Here is a 23944-nt window from a genome sequence, read left to right on the forward strand (position 1 = left end):
AATGATAAATTGGAGACTGATAAACGACCAACCACTCAGCTCCTGTTATTTTTCAAACACATCCTTTAATATGACAGTTAGGAGCTGAGTGGCTGGCAGTTTATCACGCTCCAATTTATCACTTTCCAGAGCTTATTACATCTCCCCCTAGATGAGGCCCAGTATTTTCATTTATGCATTCTGGATGTTTAAGGTGAATTGTGCGGCAATTTGTGCTATGGTCAAAGCATAGTGAGGTATTAGACTGTAATGATGAATGCAAAAACTTAGAATAACCCTGTATTCATGGGCGTAACTACCATAGGTACAAGGGGTGCAGCAGCTATCGGGCCAGAGGTGAGGGGTGGCCCATCTTCCTTGTCAATGTTACATGTGTTATATAAATTTTTCACCATTGGGTGGTACAATGTGGCCCTTACAAACTCTTACTATGGGTCCTTCGAATATCTAGTTACGCCCCTGCCTGTATTAATAATGAGACAGGAGTCAGACTGTATCCTATTCTTATATACAATCAGAACTAGGTGCAATAACGTATGAAAATCTGTCAAATGTATATATAAGGTCCAGTTAAAGTGGCCACCCAAAAGGTAAATCTAACTAACCAATGAGAACCGAACATAACTAGCATGAAATCATATCATATGGGGGCACTCATAAAATGTTACGGAACACATAATATATTCAAATTATTTTATTACATATAAAACTATATAATGGTATTTAGACCATAAATCAATGGCTATTCCAATCCGACTTCACATAAAAATACCACATCCACCATATTGATAGAAACAAACTTGATATATGCAAATTCTCCTATATTAGCCGCAGCTGGAGTTTTTTTCTTTGGAAACTGGACCAGCGATACCTTAAGAGGACGGAGTGTCGGGATAAAACTGGGTAACTATACCGGGACATTTACTGTTATTAACTGGGGGCTAGTTACCTTTAATCAGACTGGATACTGTGCTGGAAAGCTCTTGCATCTGGTTTGGGACTGATTCTACCTTCATTAGAAACGGAGGAGGCTCTGTTTGCCAAGATAACACTTCTGATATAGGAGTATTTGTATATATCAAGTTTGTTTCTATCTATATGGTGGATGTGGTGTTTTTATGTGAAGTCAGATTGGAAAAGCCATTGTTTTATGGTATAAATACCATTATATAGTTTTATATGTAATAAACTTATTTTAATATACCATGTGTTCCGTAACATTTTATGAGCGCCCCCTATGATATGATTTCATGCTAGTTACTTATGTATCCTATTCTTGACTGACATGTCACAAACTCATTGTGCATTTTGTATATTGAGTTACTCAACATTTAGTTTTGATGCTAACATAATGGTGCAGAATGTCTACAAAAGAGAGTCGTAATCATCAGATCTAGGGGGTTGGGTAAGGGATGTCGCCACTTGAGATCCTGGCGATTAGAATCCTGATGCCGACAGGGTTAGGATAGCGACACCTGTCGGTCAGTATCCTAACCCTCCCCCTCTCCCTACCCCTTCCTGCCTAAACCTAACCCTCCCCCCTTAGTGCCTAACACTAATCCTCCCTCTAGTACCTAACCCTCCTCCTAACCCCAGGACTTACAATTGGGATGCTGGTGGTCAGGATGCCGGCACCGGGATTCTGACAGGTGTCGGGATTCCAGCGCCGGCTTTGTAACTGCCGGCATCCCGACTGTCTGTATTATGACCACATCCTGATCTAGGGACCTGGGGCACAGCCTGATATGGTTCCCATCCTATTCAATTACAGTTAATATATTCCCCCCCCACCCCAAATAAACCCAGTTACTTTTCTTAATAGCGTCTACTCGCACTGTAAACTCTCCTTCATTGTTCAAGCTAATATCCGCACAGGTCATTAAAATAAACATTTCAGTATCCTCTAATTGGAGACCCTTTCTTATATCCACGTCCTTAATATATTCTATCTAAGGGCCTGATTCAGAGATGGGCGCAGTGGAGCGATTTTTTGCCTCTGCGCATGCGTGACAGCCCAATTGTGGATTAGTGATGGATTAGAGACAGCGTTTGCGTTAGGATATATTCACAAATGAATGATAGGTAGTTTGGGGGAGGTAACATGAGGGGGTTAGAAACACGCGGGCATGTCGGACCTGGGACCATTTGCAGGGCGAGCTCTAGTGAACGTCTGCGACTCCGTTCTCGGCTGCTGAGGTCCTGGGGTCTTAGGAGAGCCGCTCTGTCTGAGACAGCATAGGTTTACTCAGAAGTTTGATGTGCGACCGATGTTTCCAATGTTCCCGCTTTTGTATGTAAGCAGAGGATGTCAGAAGCCGGAGGTATATGTTTCTGTGCACATGATGGTGGCTGAGTCATTTGCATATTTGTGCAAGTCCGCTGTTCGGATCGCAGTTGTGATGTGATTTTCGTCCATCTCAGAATCAGGCCCTAAGTCAGCTAAAGTACCACATTACCTTCCTTCATCTACTTCTACCTCTTACATGAAGAAAAGCCTTTCTCTATGTACTTCACCAACAGACATATTCTGTCTGCATTATTTTTCCCATAGAGTTTCATCCCATAAGGCTTGGCAATAAATTCTGAATGCACAGAACCTAGCTGCACATGGACCATGAGCTGAAATGTTTCTTACATTTTGGGCCCATAGAGACCTTGTCACATACTTGACTACTGTGACCCTTAAGCCTTCACACCCCCTGAAACTGAAAAACAAATAGATCATCAGTAAAATCCCTGATACAGCCTGTGACGTTTCTGTTTCAGTGTCACCAACATATTTATGGCTCCCTATATCTGCAACAGAAATTTGGGATGCCACTTTGGCATTTAAAATGACGAAGTCCATAAAAACAGCACTACACTTTTTTGTCCTGGTTAGCAATTAGTAAATCAATTACCGGCATATTCCCTGTATAATTATTATTCCGGGTGCCTTAAGAGCTTACATTCTGGGGAAAGAAACAATGCATATTAAAGACCTACACTAATAAAAAAAACAGGAGTGTAATGATAAACCCTACACAATGCATAGAATACCAATCAAATTGTTGACAGCTTGAGGGTGCATCATGTAAGCTCCACACACTAATATATATATACACTGTATAGTGAGTGTTCACATATGCCGTATCCTTCATACATTAAGGGACCACGTTTTCTATCCCTGATACACTAGAGGAGCACACTACCAATCCCAAAATCACTGAGCAAACTTGACAGTGCCATATAAATTGAAAACTTGTCAATGATTAAAACTGCTGCACTGAGGGAAGTACTGTCTAGTACTGGCCACTGGCATGGCCATGTTCTATCCTTGAAACACACAGTACAAATCACCACACTGAGGGAGACAATATCCCACATTTGACACTGACATAACTAAGAGGCCTTATTTCTACCCCTGGAACAAGAAAGCCTGTAACACTGGCCTATTGAAGGTTTTCCCAGTTCTACCCCAGGCACCATCATACCAAGCAAACACTTGTCCCAAACATGACACCTACATAGTGAGGGATTCCCAGTTCCACCACAGACACAGGCTTAACAAGAAAATACTTGTCCCAAGAGGTTGGGTACAGGATGCAGGACCTGGGGATCCCGGTGGTCAGAATCATGACGCGGACTTCCTGACAGGGTTAGATTACTGACACCTGTTGGTAAGTATCCTAACGTAGCCCTACCCCTAAAGTTGACACTCCCTCCCCACAGCCTAAACCTAACCCTCCTCCCCACAGCCTAAACCTAACTTCCTCCCAATAGCCTTAACCTAACATTACCCCCTAGTGCCTAACCCTAACCTTCCCCCTAGTGCCTAACCCTCGTCCTAACCCCGCTACTTACCGTCAGGATGCCGGCGGTCAAGATGCTGCCACCAGGATTCTGACTGGCGTCGGGATTCCGGCTCCCTCATTCTGAGCGCCGGCATCCCAACAGCCAGGATTTAAACTGCATCCCATCCCAAGCATGACACCTACATAATGAGGGATTCCCAGTTCTACCCCAGACACCGACATACTAAGCAACACTTGTCCCAAGCATGGCACCTACATAATGAGGGATTCCCAGTTCTACCCAAGACACCAACATATCAAGCAAACACTTGTCCCAAGCATGACAACCACATAATGAGGGATTCCCAGTTCTACCCCAGACACCGACATGTTAAAGCCAGGGATGGGGAACCTCAGTCCCGGGGTCCCAAGCCCGTGGAATCATTTGGTCTGGCCCTCTGAGCTTTTTTCTGCTAGCCTCATCTGGTTAGCAGGGTGCCTAGAATGACACCCTGCAGCCAGAATCTATGCAGCAGTGTCGCCTGGAGTGGCCTTACAGTTCCCCGGAGCATCCTCAGAATGCTCCGGCCATTGCTGTAATCACCGGTGATTGTGGCCCTGCCCCGTGTGACATCACACGGAGGGGGCGTACCCTGCACCAGGTCCACAAATAATGTTATATATATCAAAATGGCCCTCTGTAGAAAAAAGGTTATCCACTCCTGTACTAAGCAAACACTTGTCTCAAGCATGACACCTACATGATGAAGGATCCCAGTTCTACCCCAGACACCGACATACCAAGCAAACACTTGTCCTACACATGACACTGGCATACTGAGGGATTCCCAGTTTTACCCCTGATACCAACATACCAAGCAACACTTGTCCGAAGCATGACACCTACATAATGAGGGATTCCCAGTTCTACCCTAGACACCAACATACTAAGCAAACACTTGTCCTAAGCATGACACCTACATAATGAGGGATGCCCAGTACTACCCCAAACACCAACATACAAAGCAAACACTTGAATCCCTACATAATGAGGGATTCCCAATTCTACCGCAGACACTAACATACTAAGCAAACACTTGTCACAAGTATAACAACTACATAATGAAGGATACCCCATTCTACCCCAGACACCGACATATCAAGCAAACACTTATCCTAAACATGACACTGACATACTAAGGGATTCCCCGTTCTACCCCAGACACTGACATATCAAGCAAACACTTGTCCTAAGCATGAGACTGACATACCAAGCAAACACTTGTCCTAAGCATGACACTGACATAATGAGGGATTCCCAGTTCTACCCCAGACACCAACATACCAAACAAATACTATTCCCAAGCATGACATCTACATAATGAGGGATTCCTTGTTCTACCAAAGACACCAACTTACCAAGCAAGCACTTGTCCCAAGAGTGACACCGACATGCTGTCTCTCATTTGGACATAATGATGGAGCCTCTCTTCTAAGTGTGGATTAACAAACTGGGAAGCTCAAAACACATAGTGATATTTTGGTGGGATCCTCAGTCTACCATTGACTTGACAAGGAAACCCCTTTCCCAATATATACTTGGGGAGTCTCATACCATGCCTGACAGTGGTGTACTAGGAAAATTCATGTTATAAGCTGACATTTCGGATAATGACAAACCAAGGAATCCCCTTCACTACAGATGACAGTGTCACTCTGAATAATCCATGTGCAATGCCAGGTTCTGACAAATTAGAAAGACAACCCATTTTCTATGCCTACCACTGACATACTGAGCAAACACTTGTCCCAAGTCTGACACTGACATATATAGCCCTTTCTCGCGCTTGACACTGACTTATTGAAGGAGCCCTTTCTCTACCCTGATACTGACATTCTGCACAACTGACTGCCCCAATACTGACACTGATGCCCTGAGGAAGCTCTTGTCCTATTGCCTATCTGGGAGCTGTCTGTGTATCACTGACTGCCTGAGAGAGCTTCTCCTGTGACATACTTTGGAGTGACACAGGCAAGTAGATTGACACCCGTCACTGTACCTGAAGTACTGGCAGACTTCTCTCACTGTGCTATTGTAAAATTGAGGTGTCTCATTCTTTGTAAGTGACATTTTTATCCCTCCTCCATTGTGTCCATTTATTTTATAAGTCTGTTTGCCTTTAGGGTTTTATCACTGCAATTCACATAGGCCTTTTTCTTTCTGATCACATTGTTTCCCTGAAAAATACATTTTATAATCTCCTCAGTCTTCCTTGTCCCATGTCTGACAGAATCTCTTTCTGACACACACTCAGCTCTAAGTTGGCTAATTCCTTCCCCACATGACTGCATATTCCTCACATTCTCTTTAGTGAATGATTTTTCTATGTGTGATTGTGCCTCTCCGCTAGACCTAGATGCCCCTCTCGTTCCCTGACCCACTATCCTAACCCAGCTTGTCTTATTGTACACTTCTGTCTATCTCCCTAGCTCAGCCTTTTGTCTATTACAGTTAATTACCCCTTGTCACCTTTTTTCTCTCCATCTCCTTTTCCGTATCGGCACCTGCCTTTCTCCTTTACAAGCTTCCTCGATAATTCCCATAATACGGGGGGTTTATTGATTCACTTTCCCCTCTCCTCTCCTTATACTGCAGACCTCCTCCCCACCCTCCCACTCTTCCCTCTCCCCCAAAATTTGCAAAGAGTCATCACCTTGTGCATCCACCGTTGTGCATCCCCCTTTCAGCTGCACGGCAAGCTGGCATGTGTGAGAGCACGCATGTGTGAGGAGGACATAAGTCTGCTAGCATGTGAATAGGCATGAGTGTGTGCGTCTCTGTCAGTGCCACACAAAAAAAATCTCTGTGTCCCTGTATACTGCAGCTATGAGCATATACACACTGCACTGTGAGGAGGGAGAGGAGGGGAAGAGAGTGTGAGATAGAGGAGTGTAGGGATGGAAGAGACGGAGAATGTATGTGTGTGAAAAGGAGGGGGGGAGTGAGAATAGGGACTATATATACGTGAAAGAGACATGAGCGTGGGAAAAAAGAGTAACAGTGTATGTATTATATATTATGATGTATAATATAGCTCTATCAGCTATATATATGCCAATATATGTACAGTATATATGTATGCCAATATATGTATATATGTGTGCCAATATATGGCAATATGCAGATACATACTGCACATAACCTATATGAATGTGTCTATGTGTATATTATGACATTTAATATAGCTCTATCAGCTACATATATGTCAATATATGTAAATATGTATGCTAATATATGGCAATATGCAGACACATACCACACATAACATATATGAATGTATCTATAGACGTAGAGAATGTATATCAGCAGAGAGCTATTGTATGCTGATCCAAGCATACACGTATGATGCCAAACCTGTGCAGACTGATACACTCTCTTTTTTACATGCAGTAAATATAAAATCCAGCTTACAAATGAGACCATTTTCCCCTGACAGTGACTGTAACAAGCGTGACAGGATTTATATCAGGCATTAATCCCTTGCCTGCCAGAGTATCATTTAACCTTTCACCTGCCAAAGCATGGCTTTACCCTCTATTGCAGCGTGATTTATTGACACTTCCTACCCAGCATTGTGTAATTGAGTAACCCCCTGTCTCCCGTAGCATCCCTTATCCCTTCTTGTGCCCTGGCATCATGTAAGTCTTCCACAGCATCAATTAACCCATCTTCTGTCTAACATAGCATAATATAACCCTCTTCTCTGACAACACAGTTCTAGCTCCCCCCTCCCAAACCATCACTTAACACATTGTGTAATTCTTATTTTGCTGTATCTTAATTTTATGGCGTATGAAAACTTCCTTCCACTGCATCACACATTTCACAGCTACGCTTAACCCTTGAAGTACCAAGCCTGATTTAGCTGCTGGCTACATTTTGGCATCTTACCTGTCATATTATTTTGCCTACCTCTTTTCCAGTGATGTGAGGTGAGGCAGAGCCTTCCTGTCATACTTCAGTATACACCAGAGTTTTCACTATAAAAATGATAATATATTAATAATATTATAAATATCTTCTTTGTATTATTCTAATAATTTTTATAGTCAAAACTCTGGAGTAAAAAGTGTATGGCTGGTGAGGCACTGCCTCCCCTGTCTACCTTTTCCATACATCCCTGATCAAAACTCCCCAAATTTCCAGCACTATATACTGCTGCACCTTTGTATAATGCCCACATGAACCCTCGGGTTCATATATGTATCTGTAAATCTGGCTCTGATCCTAGCCAGTGCCTTCCCAGCCATTTACCTCACCGTATGTCACTGCTCTTTTCACACGATTAAGTAACGGCATCTCTTTAAAACCATCATCTAATCTCTCTCCAATCACAGTACATTTTAAAGTCTTGCCAAAAGGTGTCTCTCCTATCACTGCATCTTTTAACCCCTTAGCTACTAAAGCAGTAATTATTCTCTTTCATTCATTTAACCTCTCGCTTGCCAGGTCATATTGAAACTTCTTTTTTTTTTTGTACAGAATATCGCGTAACTCAAGTCCTCACCTGACCGAGCATCTGCTAATGTGTCTACTAGCACATGCTTTACACCTTCTTATCTAAGAACATCGCTTTGCCCCATTTATACTAAAGCATCCGATCCCACTACAATACATCAACAAACTTCCATGTCAGCCATTTAAAATGGGCTCAAATGAAACATACATGTCTATAGTTTTAAATTGATATCCTGGTAACACTACAGATCTAGACTGTGTTGGCTGTAATGGCCTGGTGTGCATAGTTGCCAACAATTGAATATACTGTAATTAGCATTTTCTTATGAACAAATGCATCTAAACATATCACAAGGGGGTGGTCTTGATGACCTTGGTGCTCTACAAACCCATCATGATATGCTAGCTTAATATAGCTACAATTGCATGGTAATGAGCTATAGGAAAGGTTATTACACAGAAACTAAATTCATCATTGGGTTATGATGGTATACAGACCAACACGATCTATTTCATCTAAGGTATGGGAAATATTCCTGGTTGATGGTGCTCCCCAGAGTCAAGAACAGATTAACCAAACAGTTACAAGAAACAAAGTAGACCCTCTTTGTTAGGGCACTCTTGTGTTTGTGTATTTGTGTAGTTAAAATTAAAATCTTAGTAAATATTGTCATAAAAATTTGTGTCGAATAATCTTTCCAACACTTCAAAACTGCAAAACAATGGGTAATAATAATAATGTGATCTCATATGTGGTTAATAAGCCATCTGTGGAGATCAATGATAGACGAAAAATATATAACAATCAATTATGAGTGAACAATGAGTCCTTTTGTGTAAAATATTACATCTCCTAATTGGTAGGTCCTGGAGGTTCCTCAATAATTCACTCCTGGTACTTACAAACAAAAAGTATTTATTGCATTTATCAATTTGCCATGTGTTCAAAATAAATCTCAATATAAGATATCCTCTCTGGGTGTAGTCTAAGTCCTGATTTAGCTCTGTATAGAGTAATAGAGTACCTCAGTATCCCATACCCTCTATGGGTACTGTTTAGCCACCGTTCAAGTATAATGCTGGGTCATGACTATCAGAGTGTATAGAGAGTTTGCGGATAAATTGCACAGTGTTCCACATCAAACAATGATCATGAGGTGGAGAAGCTCTAATATAACCAGAGCTGTAAGGTCACTCTGACGCCTATACTTCTCACCGGTGTGCTGGTAAGATGAATAGAGGTTGAATCTGCTTTTACAGGGAAAACAGCTCGTGCCTTCCCTCCCCCCAGGTCATAGTGACATGAGCGGGGGGCACAAAAGTAGTCCCACAATGAGAGTCCATTATTAATAAAAAGAAGAAAACATAATATTTACTGTAGAGTAGAGGACAAGATATAGAATCAGAGTGAAATGGTAAAGCACACGCTTCTACTTCCCATCCATGTGTTATAAATAACAGTGAACAGTTGGGTGAGAGGCCATGAGGATATTGCCAACTTTGATGAAAACATAGAAAACAGATTCAATCTGCTGTTGTGAGAGTGTCTGACCAGCGCAGGAAAATACTTTAAGCAGCTCCCCCTATGAGAGTCCAATATCAGAATCATATAAGGCCATTATATTACATTTGCATGTGATTTCAGTTAAGAGCATAGTAGTATAGTGGTTCTCCAACAAAATTCCCACATAAATAATGCATACCACAGTAAGAGCCAACATAGGGCCTAAATTAGGCCATGCATTCCATAGGCAAACGCAGGGGGATTTTCCGTCTGCCTGGAAAACCCCCTCCCCAGCACACACCATGACCACAATAGAAATAGTAATATAATACAATTATACTAGTGCTGCATGTTTTTCTAAGTATCACACATGAAATGATTAGCACCACCTGTGGAATTTTTCAAATGTGTCGGCTAGTAATAAATATACCTGTGCACCAACTAGGACATGTGGAAAACATGCACTGTATTGGGCCACTGTTATAGACCATCAATAGGGTTAATTATTAATACTGTTAATAATACACTATCCAGTACATAAGGAGACCAATATGTACATACTGTAAATATGTCCAGGGCAGTGCTAGGTTCTTCTGCCGCTCCCCCAGACTCCCAGACTTGCTCCAAAGCTCTGGAATGATGCCCACATCTGAAGAAAAACATTCAGCTTAGACAGGATGGACCTGCTGCCGCATCTAATGGCTTACTGTGATCGCTCGTCCTGTATATGCTGGAATTATGCAACACAATATACTTTGTATATAACATATTAAAGTTGGATAAGTGCTAATTCTGCACTCTTCATGGACTGTCCACACTTGCTCTAAAATCAAGCATTTGGAAACCCCCCTCTAGAAATCCTGCATTTGCCACTGCATTCTGGAGCACCATGCATTGTTATATGTGGTTCCACAGTGAGGATCCCTTAACCAGGGAACACATGTAATCAACAGTAGGAGATAATATGCATAGAAAGCTGAGATTTTAGGTCAAATGGTATATAGAAAAAATTCCTTTACGAGACCCAAAACCACATGTGATCAATGAAAAGAGATAACATACATCAAATGCTGAGAAATTTGGGTCAAATGGTATATAGGAGAATTCCTCTATGATGCCCCAAGTCAGAACATAAATAACCGTACTAAGGGCCTGATTCAGAGCCGCTCGTAAGCGGCCGCTCGTTCGCGCCGAGCGATGTTCGCACATCTATGGGTCGTAATGGCATGCGCCAACCAGTCATTGCGGTCGGAAATCGAGCGCTCGCAAAATAGCGAGTGCCTGCTAATTTGAGTGACAGGATGAGGCGTTTGTGGGTGGTAACAGGGGAAGGTGCTTGAAAACGGGGAGTGGTGATCCGAACTCAGGCGTGCCAAAAGGTCAAAACGGGCGTTTTAAGGGTGTGCATAATTAACAAAGCAGCGTCATCGACCACGTCACTTGGTTGTTTCTTAGCCTGAACTGTTCGCATGATTGCGGTAGGAAAATCCAACCACAAGCACTGCGAGCAGTTCAGACGCCTTTCGATGTACTCGATTAATCTAATAAATAGCGGAGATGACGTATGATGCGAGCGGCCAGGAGGCGTCTTTACAAAATAGCGAGCGCATATTTCGTTTGCTCGCTCAGACATAGAGGCGTCAACAGACCGCAAAGAGCGAGCGCTCAATTTAAATAGCCAGCCCCTTTTTCTGAACGAGCGAGCGCAAATAGCGTCCGGCTCTGAATCAGGCCCTAAATTCACAATTTAGGTGGATAAGCTAAGAAGCTAAATTGCTGAAGTTGCCTCCAGCAGCCTTACCAGAGTAACAAATAAATACCTTTAAATATGCATATATGTAGTGTCCAATCCTGGAATAACAGGAAATATGATATAAATACCAGAGGTGATGAGGGTTGATTCGATCTGTGCACAGACCAGGACCTTTACCGGACGCATGTTTCACCTTGATGTGGCTTGTTCACCTTCATGTAATAAGAGGAAATGAAACACATAAAAAAAAAATTGGGACATTTTCAAAGAGTACTGTTCCTGGAGTACCTTTAAAATTTGGTACTGTTTTTGGAGTCTCTGCTCACGTTTAATGCTTACATTTTCTTTTTAAGCATATTTAAAATGCACAGTCCGTCCAGTGCAAGGTTCATAGGCGCTTTTGGTAAAGCTTCATCTTACTGCCCCTCCTCCTAGTGCCGGTGCTAGGGTGTTCGGTGCCCCCTGCAAACTATAAATTTGCTCCCATCTACAAATATGTCCTCTTGACATGTCTCATATGTACCCTTTATTCACATTACGCCACACAGTAGGGCCCCTTATACACATTACGTCACACAATAGAACCCCTTATTCACCCTATGCCACACAGTGGTGTCCCTTATACACATTGTGCCACACAGTAGTACCACTTATTCGCCTTATGCCACACAGTGGTGCCCCTTATACACATTATGCTATACAATGTAGCCCCTTATACACATTATGCCACACAGTGTAGCCCATTATACACATTATGCCACATAGAAGAGCCCTTATACAAGTTATGCCAAACATTATAGTCCCTTATACACATTATGCCACACAGCAGAGCCCCTTAAAAACATTATGCCACTCCTAACATAAATTAAGCCAAACAGTAGTACTCCTTATACACACTATATCACACAGAAGTACCCCTTATACACATTATTCTACACAGAAGTACCCCTTAAACACATTATGACATTATGTCACATAGAAGAGCCCCTTATTCACCTTATGCCACACAGTGGTGCCCCTTATACACATTATGCCACACAGTAGAACCCCTTATTCACATTACACCACACAGTAGAACCCCTTATTCACCTTATGCCATACAGTGGTGCCCCTTATACACATTATGTCACAGTGTAGTGCCCTTATACACATTATGCCACACAGTAATGCCCTTTATACACATTATGAAACAGTAGTGCCCCATATACACATTATGCCGCACAATGTAGCCCATTATACACATTACGTCACACAGTGTAGCCCATTATACACATTATGCCACACAGTAGAGCCCCTTATACATATTATGCCAAACATTATAGTTCCTTATACACATTATTCCACATTATAGTTCCTTATACACATTATTCCACATTAAAGCTCCTTATACACATTATGCCACACAGCAGAGCCCCTTATACACATTATGCCACACAGTAGTTCCCCTTAAACACATTATGCCACACAGTAGTACTCCTCATATACATTATGCCAAACAGTAGTACTCCTTTACACATTATGTCACACAGAAGAGCTCCTTATTCACCTTATGCCACACAGTAGTACCCTTTATACACATTATGCCACATAGAGCCCATTATTCATATTATGCTACACAGTAGTACCCCTTATACAAAGTATACTGTTACTACAGAGTGGAATGGGCCTACTGCCCAGCCACTCACCAGCCAAGGGCTCAGACTATTGCCTGCCTACCTAAGGGCACATAATGTGACCTGGGCCTAATGCCCAGTCACTTTTACTTGTGGCACGGGCAATCTGCCCACCTAACATGCCCCACAGGCCTGTGGGCTGATTTCACCCATGGACCTAATGCCCGACACCTAGTGTTCTAGGGAAGGGTAGTGGTAAATTACCGATGGCCAAGGCCGCCTACCGGTAGGTTGGGAGAGGCTGTAGTACGGACCTTTGTTAAGCTCTTTGCTTCCCACCACCTGCAGCACTCTCTGGTTCTCATCTTCCTTCTTCTACCTCTGACCCATCCTGGCCAGCCGTGCAATCTTCTGGCCTCTTCCACGGCTGCTGGAGCTCTTCAAGTGATATCCTCTTCTATTGACTGCCATACTGAAGGCTGACATCAGACGCTGCGAGCTGGCATCTCATTACACCCAGAAGGTCTTTATAAGACGGTTGAATTGGATTTTTAGTTATAATTTAGCTGGCCGAGTAATATTCTTGGGGGGGGGCTTTGTGTAATAGGATAGTAATATTACTCATTAGCACACTAGATCATTGGTATAATGTTGTATATCCATTTAAGGGGTAGGGATGAATATTTATATGGAGATTATTGAACAGGTGAATAATATTTCCTTATTTATATTATATATGTTTTTTTCTCTCCTCACCTGTTTCTGAGAGAGACCTGATTTCACCAACAGCATGCCATGGGTTGGAGTAACATCCAGCTTGGAGACAACAGCAGGCACCATTTAAGTGTCTTTACACAGCATTCTTTTCTATTCACCTTGGGAGGATTAAGCAGGAAGACATTCCACATAATGTATTTACAGCCAGGAATTCCTGCAATATATTTTGAGGGGACACTGGGGGGAATTCAATTCAACGCGATGTTGAATAGCCGCGGGAGGGAGCTCCCGCAGCTATTCAATACACTGCGCTGTTTGGGCGGGCTAAGGATTTCTTCTCGCACCCCCCTGGGGATGCGAGAAATCCGACCAAAGTGACGTGCGCGCAGCTGTTTTTCTACTTAGCGCGGCGCTAACAGCCGCATGCCCGGCACTTTGGTCAGAGAATGCCGGTTAACGCGCCTTAACACCCTTGTTAAGGCACGATAGGCGCGATAATCGGCAAATCTCCGACCACACAGCGCCCTGAGCTGAATAGCTCCTGGAGCTCGCTATGAGGTTGATTTAACGTTCTATTTCACCATACATTTTGTGTCCACTGATGTACCGATTGCAACAATGTAATAAATTTACTAAATGGCAAGATATGTGTCCACTATTTTATAGGAACTGCAGCTCTATTGTAATCTATTTTTTTATTATGAAAATAAATTAAATTATAACAGCTCTTTGGGGTCTATTCAGCAATGATTTTTTTACTTACAAAATGCGGAAACTATAATATAACTATAATAAAATATAATTTCCACATTTTTTAAGTATTGCCACTATTCAGCAATGGGTTAATAGAGAAGAAAACGCAATTAACTTCTCCATTAATTCCCATATTGCAGAGTATCGCACTGTAGGGAGCAAGCCATTGCTCTCTACAGTGCTTTAATGCTTTTTGCTATTCAGCAAAGCAAAAAGCGTTAAATTACTCAAAAAATCTTTACATAACGCCATCTCAGAATGGTATTATATGAAGAAAATACTTAATTATCCTTAAACTGCAGGGACACAGGGAACGTTTACCAGCAGTCCCACTCCTGCAGGATCTTGAGTCTCCGTCCCTGGTTTGCGGTGATCACTGAATGTAAGTCCATCTCCAGCCTATTAAAATGGTCTAAATTGATTGAAATGTGTACACAGGCTTTATATTGGTCTGTATACAGTGGCGTAACTATAAAGGGTGCAAGGGGTGCGCTTGCTATGGGGCCCGGTGACTCAGGGGGTCCGCCGGCCCAGCAAGCAACCCCCTGCACCCATAGGCAAAACTACGGAGTGGTCCGGTTGTGCACCGGACCACCCATTAGAATTGCCGTTGCTGCTGCTTTTTTTTTGTAAATCTGCGTGGCTATGTGCCCAGCCTCAAATGATCAGACGTTCAGGCTGCTCAGCGCCGTCAGCGGGAACGCACACAGAGTGACGTGACATCATCGCACCCACCTACTCTGGTATGAAGAGGAGCTGAGGACGGAGCAGCGATGGCTGCAACAGCCAGAGAGCAGCGAGAGGATGCTGCCAGTTACAGACAGTTACTGCTGCTGGAGGAGACAAGTGACCCCGGCATATGATTTTGCAAGACTCCAAATAATAGGTGGGTTGACCCCTCTCTTACTAGTTACCCCACAATAACTAGTTGACCACAATACTAGTTACAATATCATGTGGTGATTTTATTTTATAATTCCCTCTGCATCAGCTGGTTAAGAGTGCCCTGATCACTGGACTTGTATATACATGTATATAAAAGGACATATATATATTATATACACGTATATACATTTATATATATGTATACACCCTGGTTGAGACCTGAGTTGGGGGGGCCCTTAAAAATTGTTCTATGGGGCCCACAAAGTTCTAGTTACGCACCTGTCTGTATACATTTATATTTATGTGCTTTTATATTTAACATTTATATATACATTTTAAATATAAAAGCACATAAATATAAATGTATACAGACTAATATAAAGCCTATGTACACATTTCAATCAATTTAGACAGTTTTGACAGGCTGGAGTTGGACTTGCCCTCGGCGGTCACCGCAAAGCAGGGACGGAGACTATTCGCAAGCGCATGACTGAGCATGCTTAGACGAAGAAACAGAACGTTTTGTTTTCGGAATCCCAAAACATTCGGAATCCCGAAAACAATGCCTTCTGTAACATGGCAGGGACAGCGTGTTAATGCAACCGCTGTTCCTGCATAAAAAAATGCTGAATAGCAGCCTTAAAATGTAATAATTGATTTTTAAAAATTGTGACGATGTTGCCCGATAATATTCGGGGAACATCATCATTCTTGCTGAATAGAACCCTTGGTATTTTATTTTTAAAGTTATTCCAAGCGTAGACATACTGTATATATTTTTTAGCATCTCTAGAACTTCAGCCTAGTAAATTTTGTTGCTGACCAACAATAGTAGCTGTCAATAGCTATTTGTTATATGGTTAAACTATTTATGGAAATCCACTTTGTGGGAAAAGAATAACCCACCATAATACGTATATCTGTTCTGCTGTCATAATTTGATATTTTCCTTTATATTTACCACTCTCTCACGTCTAATTAATATCACCACGACCGTGAGTCAATATGCTGTGCAATTCAGGACTAGCTAGAGAACTGGGCTGGATAAGTGAAGTTTAAGCACCTTCTGGCAAGGTCGCTCTGAATCCATTAAGGACTAGTTGGCCTCCCAGCCACTCGTGATGATTTGATCACCTTGTATGATAAGATAGAGCTGAATTTCAGAGTTACAACATAGAGATGGAAACATCAGAAATTCTGCAGATGTTTATCTGGATCCTAGATGACAACAACCTTTTACTTCCTTTCATAGAGCAGCCTATGGAAATGGGATACAACGCTACAACAACCTTTTACTTCCTTTCATAGAACAGACTATGGAAATGGGATACAACGCTCTGAGGAGGAGCATAGGGACACATGAAGAGTTGGAGGCATTTGTATACCGAATGAAAACAGGATAGGATACAGAAAATAAGCAAATTTTCATGCATATGTTCAGTTGGACATGTCTCACCATACATGCATAACAGAGCATGACCTTAGGGCCTGATTCAGAGGCGTTCGCTGTTTGCGAGCTCTCGCTCTGAATCAGGGCTTTTTTTGTTTGTTTCTGCCTCCAGGCTGCTTGCAAAGCTGTGCGTGATCACTCACAGCTAGTGCGAGCGGCCTGGCGATGGTCGCGATTATCGTGACCATCGGGCTTGCGTCGAGACCCTGAGGGAGGGTCTAGACTCCCACAAGCGCGAGTGGACTTCCTGCTCTAATAGAGCAGGAAGTCCACTACTGATATCACGAGTGATGTCAGTAGGGCCGCCCACAAACGGCAGGCATTGCTATGGGAATGCCTGCGTTTCTGCATCCACCCCCCTTCCCCGCCTACAAAACAGGGCGAGCTGTCAATCAACATCGACAGCCGCCCCGTCTTGTAGTGAGCCCTGGAGCGACAGAGCTGCCGTCATTCGCTGGGGCTCATGCATGCGCACGCAGGAGATGGCACATGCGCAGCGGGGGAACATCGACCCACTTGCGAGCGGGTCTGAATCAGGCCCGTAGACCCTACAATAGCTTACATGGTATAGAAGCTTAGTAGTTATTGCTAAAATCACATTACCCTATTTGCAGTGGCGTCACTGGGGGGTGCAGACCGCACCGAATGTCACCCTCCGAACACCAAAATGCTAGCTCCTCCTCAGTGTCTGGGAGCCGGGCACTGCACACTAACATCACAGTGCAGCGCTTTGCTCCCGATGACTGAGGAGAAGCCGCCAATGGCGGCATAGTCTCTGGGGGCAGCTGGGCATCTTCGAGGGTGCTGGGCACACCCCAGAGTGATGTGATGTGAGGCAAGGCCATGTCCCTCCTTGCAAGGCCACAGGCCCTTTTCGTACGCAGGGGGTGTCACCGACCCCAGTGCCACCACTGCCTATTTGCATACAGTATAATTATGAAGTGTCATATAAACAAAAGCTAATATTGAGTTATTTATAAATACAGAAGTCAATATAAAAAGTAACTAAATACATACACATATACAAAATACAAATTAAACTTTAAACTAAATACATACACATATACAAAATACAAATTAAACTTGAGTATCATAATTAAAAAATAAGTTAAAACAAATAACTTCTGTTGTTTACCCCCTTTAAAAATTAAATATTCTTGTCTGCAGTAGTCCAGACAGAAATGTCAGTTGAGTAATAACGATAGCTGGGTTGGGTACGGGATGCCAGCGCTTGGGACCCCGAATGGTCAGAATCCCGGCTGGGTCACAAACCCGACAGATGGAGGTAAGTATATTAATCTTCCCATACCCCTCCCTGCCTGCAGCCTAAGCCTCCCCCCATAGCCTAAACCTAACTAACCCCGCAGCCACAGCCTAACCCTCCCCCTTAGTGCCTAACTCTAACCCTCCCCCAAGTGCCTAACCCTCCCCCTAACCCCAATACTTACTGTCGGGATGCTGGCAGTCCGGATGCCAGTTCTGAGATTCTGACTGGTGTCGGGAATCTGGCGCTGGCATTTAGATGCATGCACAGTGCAAAAAAACTGAGTGAGCAAATTAGTTTCCCAAGAGAAGATGTGCACAGTGGGAATAGCAGAGAACATGTGCTTGATTGGCTCCAACATACAGTGGCAGTGCAGGGGAGGATGTGCCAGATGTAGAGACACTGAGGAGTTGATTCTGAATAGGGAGCAAAAAAGAAAAGTAACTTTGTATCTGGAACAAACCATGCTGCAATGCATTTATTCTTTTCCTGCAGGATAAATACTGCCTGCTTTCACAAATAGACCACACATGCTGGACAGATTTATTTTTACATAGCAATTTAGATTTGAGTTTGGACACGTCCCTCCCAAGCCATTGGGGTAGATTTACTAACGCTTTAAAAATTAAAAGTGGAGGTGTTGCCCATAGCAACTAATCAGATTCGGTCTATCATTTTCTAGAATGCAATAGAGAAATGATACCTAGAATCTGATTGGTTGCTAAGAGAAACACCACCACTTTTAATTTTTTGGAGCTTTAGTAAATCTACCCCTAAATCTCTCTGCACTTTTAAATCTCCCCCACCCGCATTGCAACATGGTTTTTCTAAGATGCAAAGTTATGGTGCATACACACGGTCCAACTTTGCAGGAGGATAAGAACGATAACAATATCGTTATCGATCATATCGTCCTCTTTTGGGGCCCCTTCCAACCTCCAAACGATGGTCGATGTGCGGGCACGTATGGTCGATATTGATCATTGCCCGAGCATGCAGGCCAACCTGTTTGATAACGACCAGGTTAACCTGGTTACTATAGGGACCCGCAATCCTTGATCGTGGGTCGTTATAGCCGTTTGGGGATTGGTGCATGTTGCTTGATACACATGCAGGACGATCAGACAACAATATCTGATCACTCCGTGTGTACAAGCCATTATTTGCTCCTTTTTGGTTTACCCCCAACTCAGTTAGCCTCTAAATAAGCAATGTAATAGGTAGGAAGTGAACAGGAAAGAACTGTGGGGCCCATTTATTAAGGATCGCATTTTGCAATGCGATCAGGGCATGCAGTATCGCCAATGATCGCATTGCAAAATGTGATCATACCGGCCGAATGTATGACCCGGCACATGCACGGAGACGGGCTCCGAAAAGAGCCCGTCCCTGCTATGTGGCCGGAGCGCATTCCGGGCTGCTGCTCATGCGCAGACCCGCGGACTGCACAGGAGCGGCGCCCATTGCCAGATCCCTCCGCCGGCTCAAATGCGGTAAGTGCCCATAGGACACAGCGGCTAACGCTATCTGCAGATGGCGTTAGTTGCTGGGGTCCTTATCGGGAATGCGAAGCATTCCCGATATTGATACATTTGGCAGCATCGCATCCCCCATAGAAACCTATGGGGGAGGCGGCTGCCGGCGGCAATGGAAGGATCGCAGCAGGTATCGGAGATACCTGCTGCGGTCCCTCCTTCATACATTCGGGGGATACTAAGTACTAAGCTTTACACTATCACACTGCTTCCAGCATTTTGCCAGGACGAGCTCTTATTGGAGTTCATCTCCTGGCAAGAGACCATTGGTAAATTGGAGTGAAAATATAAATTTCACTTTGTGAATTTCTGCAAAAATATTTATCACATCTGTATTAAAAATGAGGATTGTGATAAATATGCCCCTATATATGAAAACACAATTAAACACATGTGTTATGCATAAAGTTGCACTGCCATCTAGAACAATATATTCCTAAGGTACCACCTCCCCCTAGCTGAAGCCTTGGAGACTGTTTTTTTCCCCCCAGTGCTGTGCTGGCTCTGTAATACTAAGCTGTTTTTCTAGGTGGACGTGCAGCTTTCAACAGTGAAAAATAGATGGATTATCTATTAGATTTTGATGTCATTTTTTAATGCACTTTAAGGGTCTGATGTTGCACCCAATACCGATGTTCATGTATTTGAGCGATTTGTTTTCAACTGCGCATGCATAACATTTTCTGAAAGCCCCTACGGTGTATGCGTTACACAGAGTGGATGCCGCACAAACATGCTGCTATGATCAATTCAGACGTATCAAAAAGGTGGAGGAAAAGTGACGGGTCTTCCTGGTCAGTGATTGGGAGGTGCTAGTAGTGCACACACACATGGGCTTTTCAGTGAGCGTATTATGAGTGTGTCGTCATAGGGCTGCACCAGCTTTCGATGGAGCGACCGATGGTGACGTATAAGGACACACCAATCGCTATTACAGCTGCAGCTGCATGGCTGCTAAAATTTTGTGTCTCAGTCCTTACACATTCGGCCGCACTTACAAAAGTGTTGGAGTTTGCAGGCAATTTGTATAAACCGGCGGACGGGAGACTGCCGATAGACGCTGCTGCGTGTAATTTTATGTGCGACTCACAATCAGGCCATAGATCAGCTCTGCACCCGATCTCCCACATAATCATCTTCTCATGAATATAAGACATTTAGGGGTAAATTTACTAAGAATCGTGTCTGGTCTGAGTCTGAACACACAAAGCATCGCTGAAAACACGGGAGACTTTTCTCAACTGAAACACTCTAATTTACGAAGAATCGTGTTTTGCTAAATTTTAATTTTCGCTGGTCTAACTTAATGGTTCTCAAACTCGGGGGCTGATTCAGACCTGCTCGCGAGCGCAGGACACTCACAAGCGGGTCGATGGTGCCGAATTGCGCATGCGCGTGACGGAGGGAGCTCCGTCGTGCGCATGCGCGAGACCCAAATAACGATGGCCAAGCCGTCGTTATGGGTCTCGCACCAAAGGGGGCGTGCTGTCGATGGTGAGTGACAGCATGCCCCCTTTGGTGGGCGTGCCGGGGTGTGGCTGCCAGACAGAGGCGTTCCCATGGGAACGCCTACCGTCTGAGTCCGGCCCCACTGACATCACTAGTGATGTCAGTGGGAGTGATTTTGGCTCTGATAAAGCCAAAATCACTCCAGGGCTTGTGGTCACCGAGACCCTACCGCAGGGTCTCGTCGCAAGCCCGATGGTCGCGATGGTCTTGACCATCGCGACCATCATCATGGACGCTCGCTATAGCTGTGGGTGGTAACCCACAGCTATGCGAGCGTCCATGAGGCTGCTCCAAGTTGAAAGAGGAGGGCCCTGATTCAGAGCGAGCGCTCTGGTCAGAGCATTCGGCTCTGAATCAGGCCCTCGGTCCTCAGGACCCCACACAGGTCCCATTTTCCAGGTTACCTAGCAGGTGCACAGGTGTTGTCATTACTCATTGACACATTTTAAAACCTCCACAGGTGGAGCTAATTATTTCACTTGTGTTTCTGTGAGGAGACCTGGAAAACATGCACTGTTTGGGGTCCTGAGGACAGATTTTGAGAACCTGTGGTCTAAGTGATCATGTTTCCTACCCATGTTCCCTGTGTTCCCCGTAGTCCAACACTCCCGAACATGCAGCCTGCACATATCAGTGAGATACGAAAGCCTCTGATTGGCTGGTGGCCCAGCAAGTGTAGGAAACCTCGTGGGTCCCGCCACTTGCCAGGGAAGAGCTGTATGTGGAAACACATATGGCTCTTCAGTCCCAAATGGCTCGGGTCATTGCGTTTTTTTTATTTTTATTTTAATGGCCGGGATGCTACTGGTCAAGAGACCTGTGCCAAGGGGTAGGTGAGTATTATTATTATTTTTTTTTTATCTAAACACTAGGGCCCTGATTCAGAGCCGGACGCTCTGACCAGAGCGCTCGCTCTGAATCAGGGCCCACCTCCATTACTATGGAGCGTCCTCCTGGACGCTCGTATAGCTGTGGGTCACCATCCACAGCATATACGAGCGTGCAGGATGATGGTCGCGATGGTCTTGACCATCGCCACTGCGAGCAGAAGCCTGCGGTTGAGTTTTTCAACCGCAAGGCCAGGAGTGATTTTGGCTCTATCAGAGCCAAAATCACCCCCACTGACATCACTAGTGATGTCAGTGGGGCCGGCTTCTGACGGTAGGCGTTCCCTTGGGAACGCCTCCGTCTGGCAGGCACGCCCCCAACACGCCCACCAAAGGGGGCGTACTGTCAATCAACATCGACAGCACGCCCCCTTTGATCAGACACTACGAGCGAAGGAAAGTCCTTCGCTCATCGCGTCTCGCGCATGCGCAGTGCAGACCATCGACCCACTTGCGAGCGGACAGCCGCTCGAGAGTGGGTCTGAATCAGGCCCTAGGATACTACTGGAGAAGAGGACCAGACACCGGGGACAAGGTTTGTATAATGTGAGTGTATGTAATACAATTTATGCATGTGTTACACAGGCGCACGGTATCAGAAATGTATTGGAAATGTGATAAGCGTTCCTGGGTGGTGACTATTCAAACACACGAAAATGGTCCTTTTATGGGCGTGCTATGGGCATGTTATGGATGTGTCACATTACTGGTTGCGAACTCAGACACATAAACGCTCACATATGAGGCCAAACTCTGATGGAGAATCTGCACCTATCATAGGGCTGGTGCAAGTTTCCATGGTGTGACCGATAATTGCTTCTAAAGATGCACCAAGTGGTAGTACAGCTATTAAAGACACTCAAAGTGAGCGCTTCAGTCCAACGCACAATAGTACATCAGGGAAAGGCTGATACTAGCATTAGCCATATGCATCAGACGTGTATATAGCGAAAGATGCTAAAGTAAATCCTCCAGTGTGTACCGGCAATCTTGCATGGTCCGGGGCAAAGATAAATCGCCGGGTCGTCCAGTTTGTACCCAGCATTACAGGAGCCACACCAGCAGCTACAATGGTCATTCCACTGCCTTGTGTTACCCACACCTTTGTAAGCTCACTTGAGCAGGACCATCTTTACCAGTTCCAGCTTCACTTTCTTCTGAAGTGGATAGGACCTTGATAAAGCGATCATGTCGCTGCTGCGATAAGACTGCAAAGTGCCTCATTGAATAGTGGGAGTGGCCCTGATGACACAATTGCGATTTCACGTCTCTGAGTCTGGACTGGTCACCTAATTAAATAGGCAAACATTAAGGGAAGTATGGTTTGTTTTATGCATACAACTGCAACGTACTATAATTAACCATGTTATAATTTGTGTAGTTGAACAAAATTACATTTTCTTGATTGGATAGGGCATAAAAAAACTCAGATGCATGGCAAAAAAAAGGTAACTGGTTCTAGTCATCCACAGCAGTGTGCAAAATGCCTGTGTATGAAGGGGTTAACATCTCTCTGGCTAACCCCACAGACCACACCCGTCACATAGATACAATCACCCTCCTGTCGCTGACAGACAGAGAAACTACCAACCACCTTATGTATGCAGAAACACTCTTTCCATCTATCACTAGCACGGGAGAGGAGCACAAAAGGGTTAACAAGGAAATGAGCGTCATAACCCCGCCCAGAGGTGGACTTAATCTGATACCATTGAGACAACTCCCATTGGTCACCTGCGGTGTCCTCTGCAATGGGGGCGGGGCCTTGCAGTTAAAGAGTGG

At 44.1% G+C, this 23944-nt stretch overlaps 1 protein-coding gene across 2 annotated transcripts in view; it reads right to left on the reverse strand.

The window, feature by feature from the left end:
* LOC148515391 (sodium/calcium exchanger 1-like) overlaps positions 1–6597 on the reverse strand; it is a 158873-nt gene extending 152276 nt beyond the window's left edge. Inside the window, exon 1 of one of the 2 annotated variants that reach the window (XM_088480154.1) lies at positions 6488–6597. In XM_088480154.1, the coding sequence (XP_088336280.1) occupies positions 6488–6496 (9 nt within the window). In that variant the 5' untranslated portion in view covers positions 6497–6597. Of the gene's footprint in view, positions 1–6303; positions 6378–6487 lie in introns of those variants that run through there. The other variant, XM_088480153.1, reaches the window with a different exon arrangement.
* Between the last annotated feature and the right edge of the window lie 17347 nt (positions 6598–23944).

The sequence above is a fragment of the Taudactylus pleione genome, unplaced genomic scaffold (genome assembly GCF_031769625.1).
Source record: "Taudactylus pleione unplaced genomic scaffold, aTauple2 ptg000250l, whole genome shotgun sequence".
NCBI classification, from domain to species: Eukaryota; Metazoa; Chordata; class Amphibia; order Anura; family Myobatrachidae; genus Taudactylus; species Taudactylus pleione.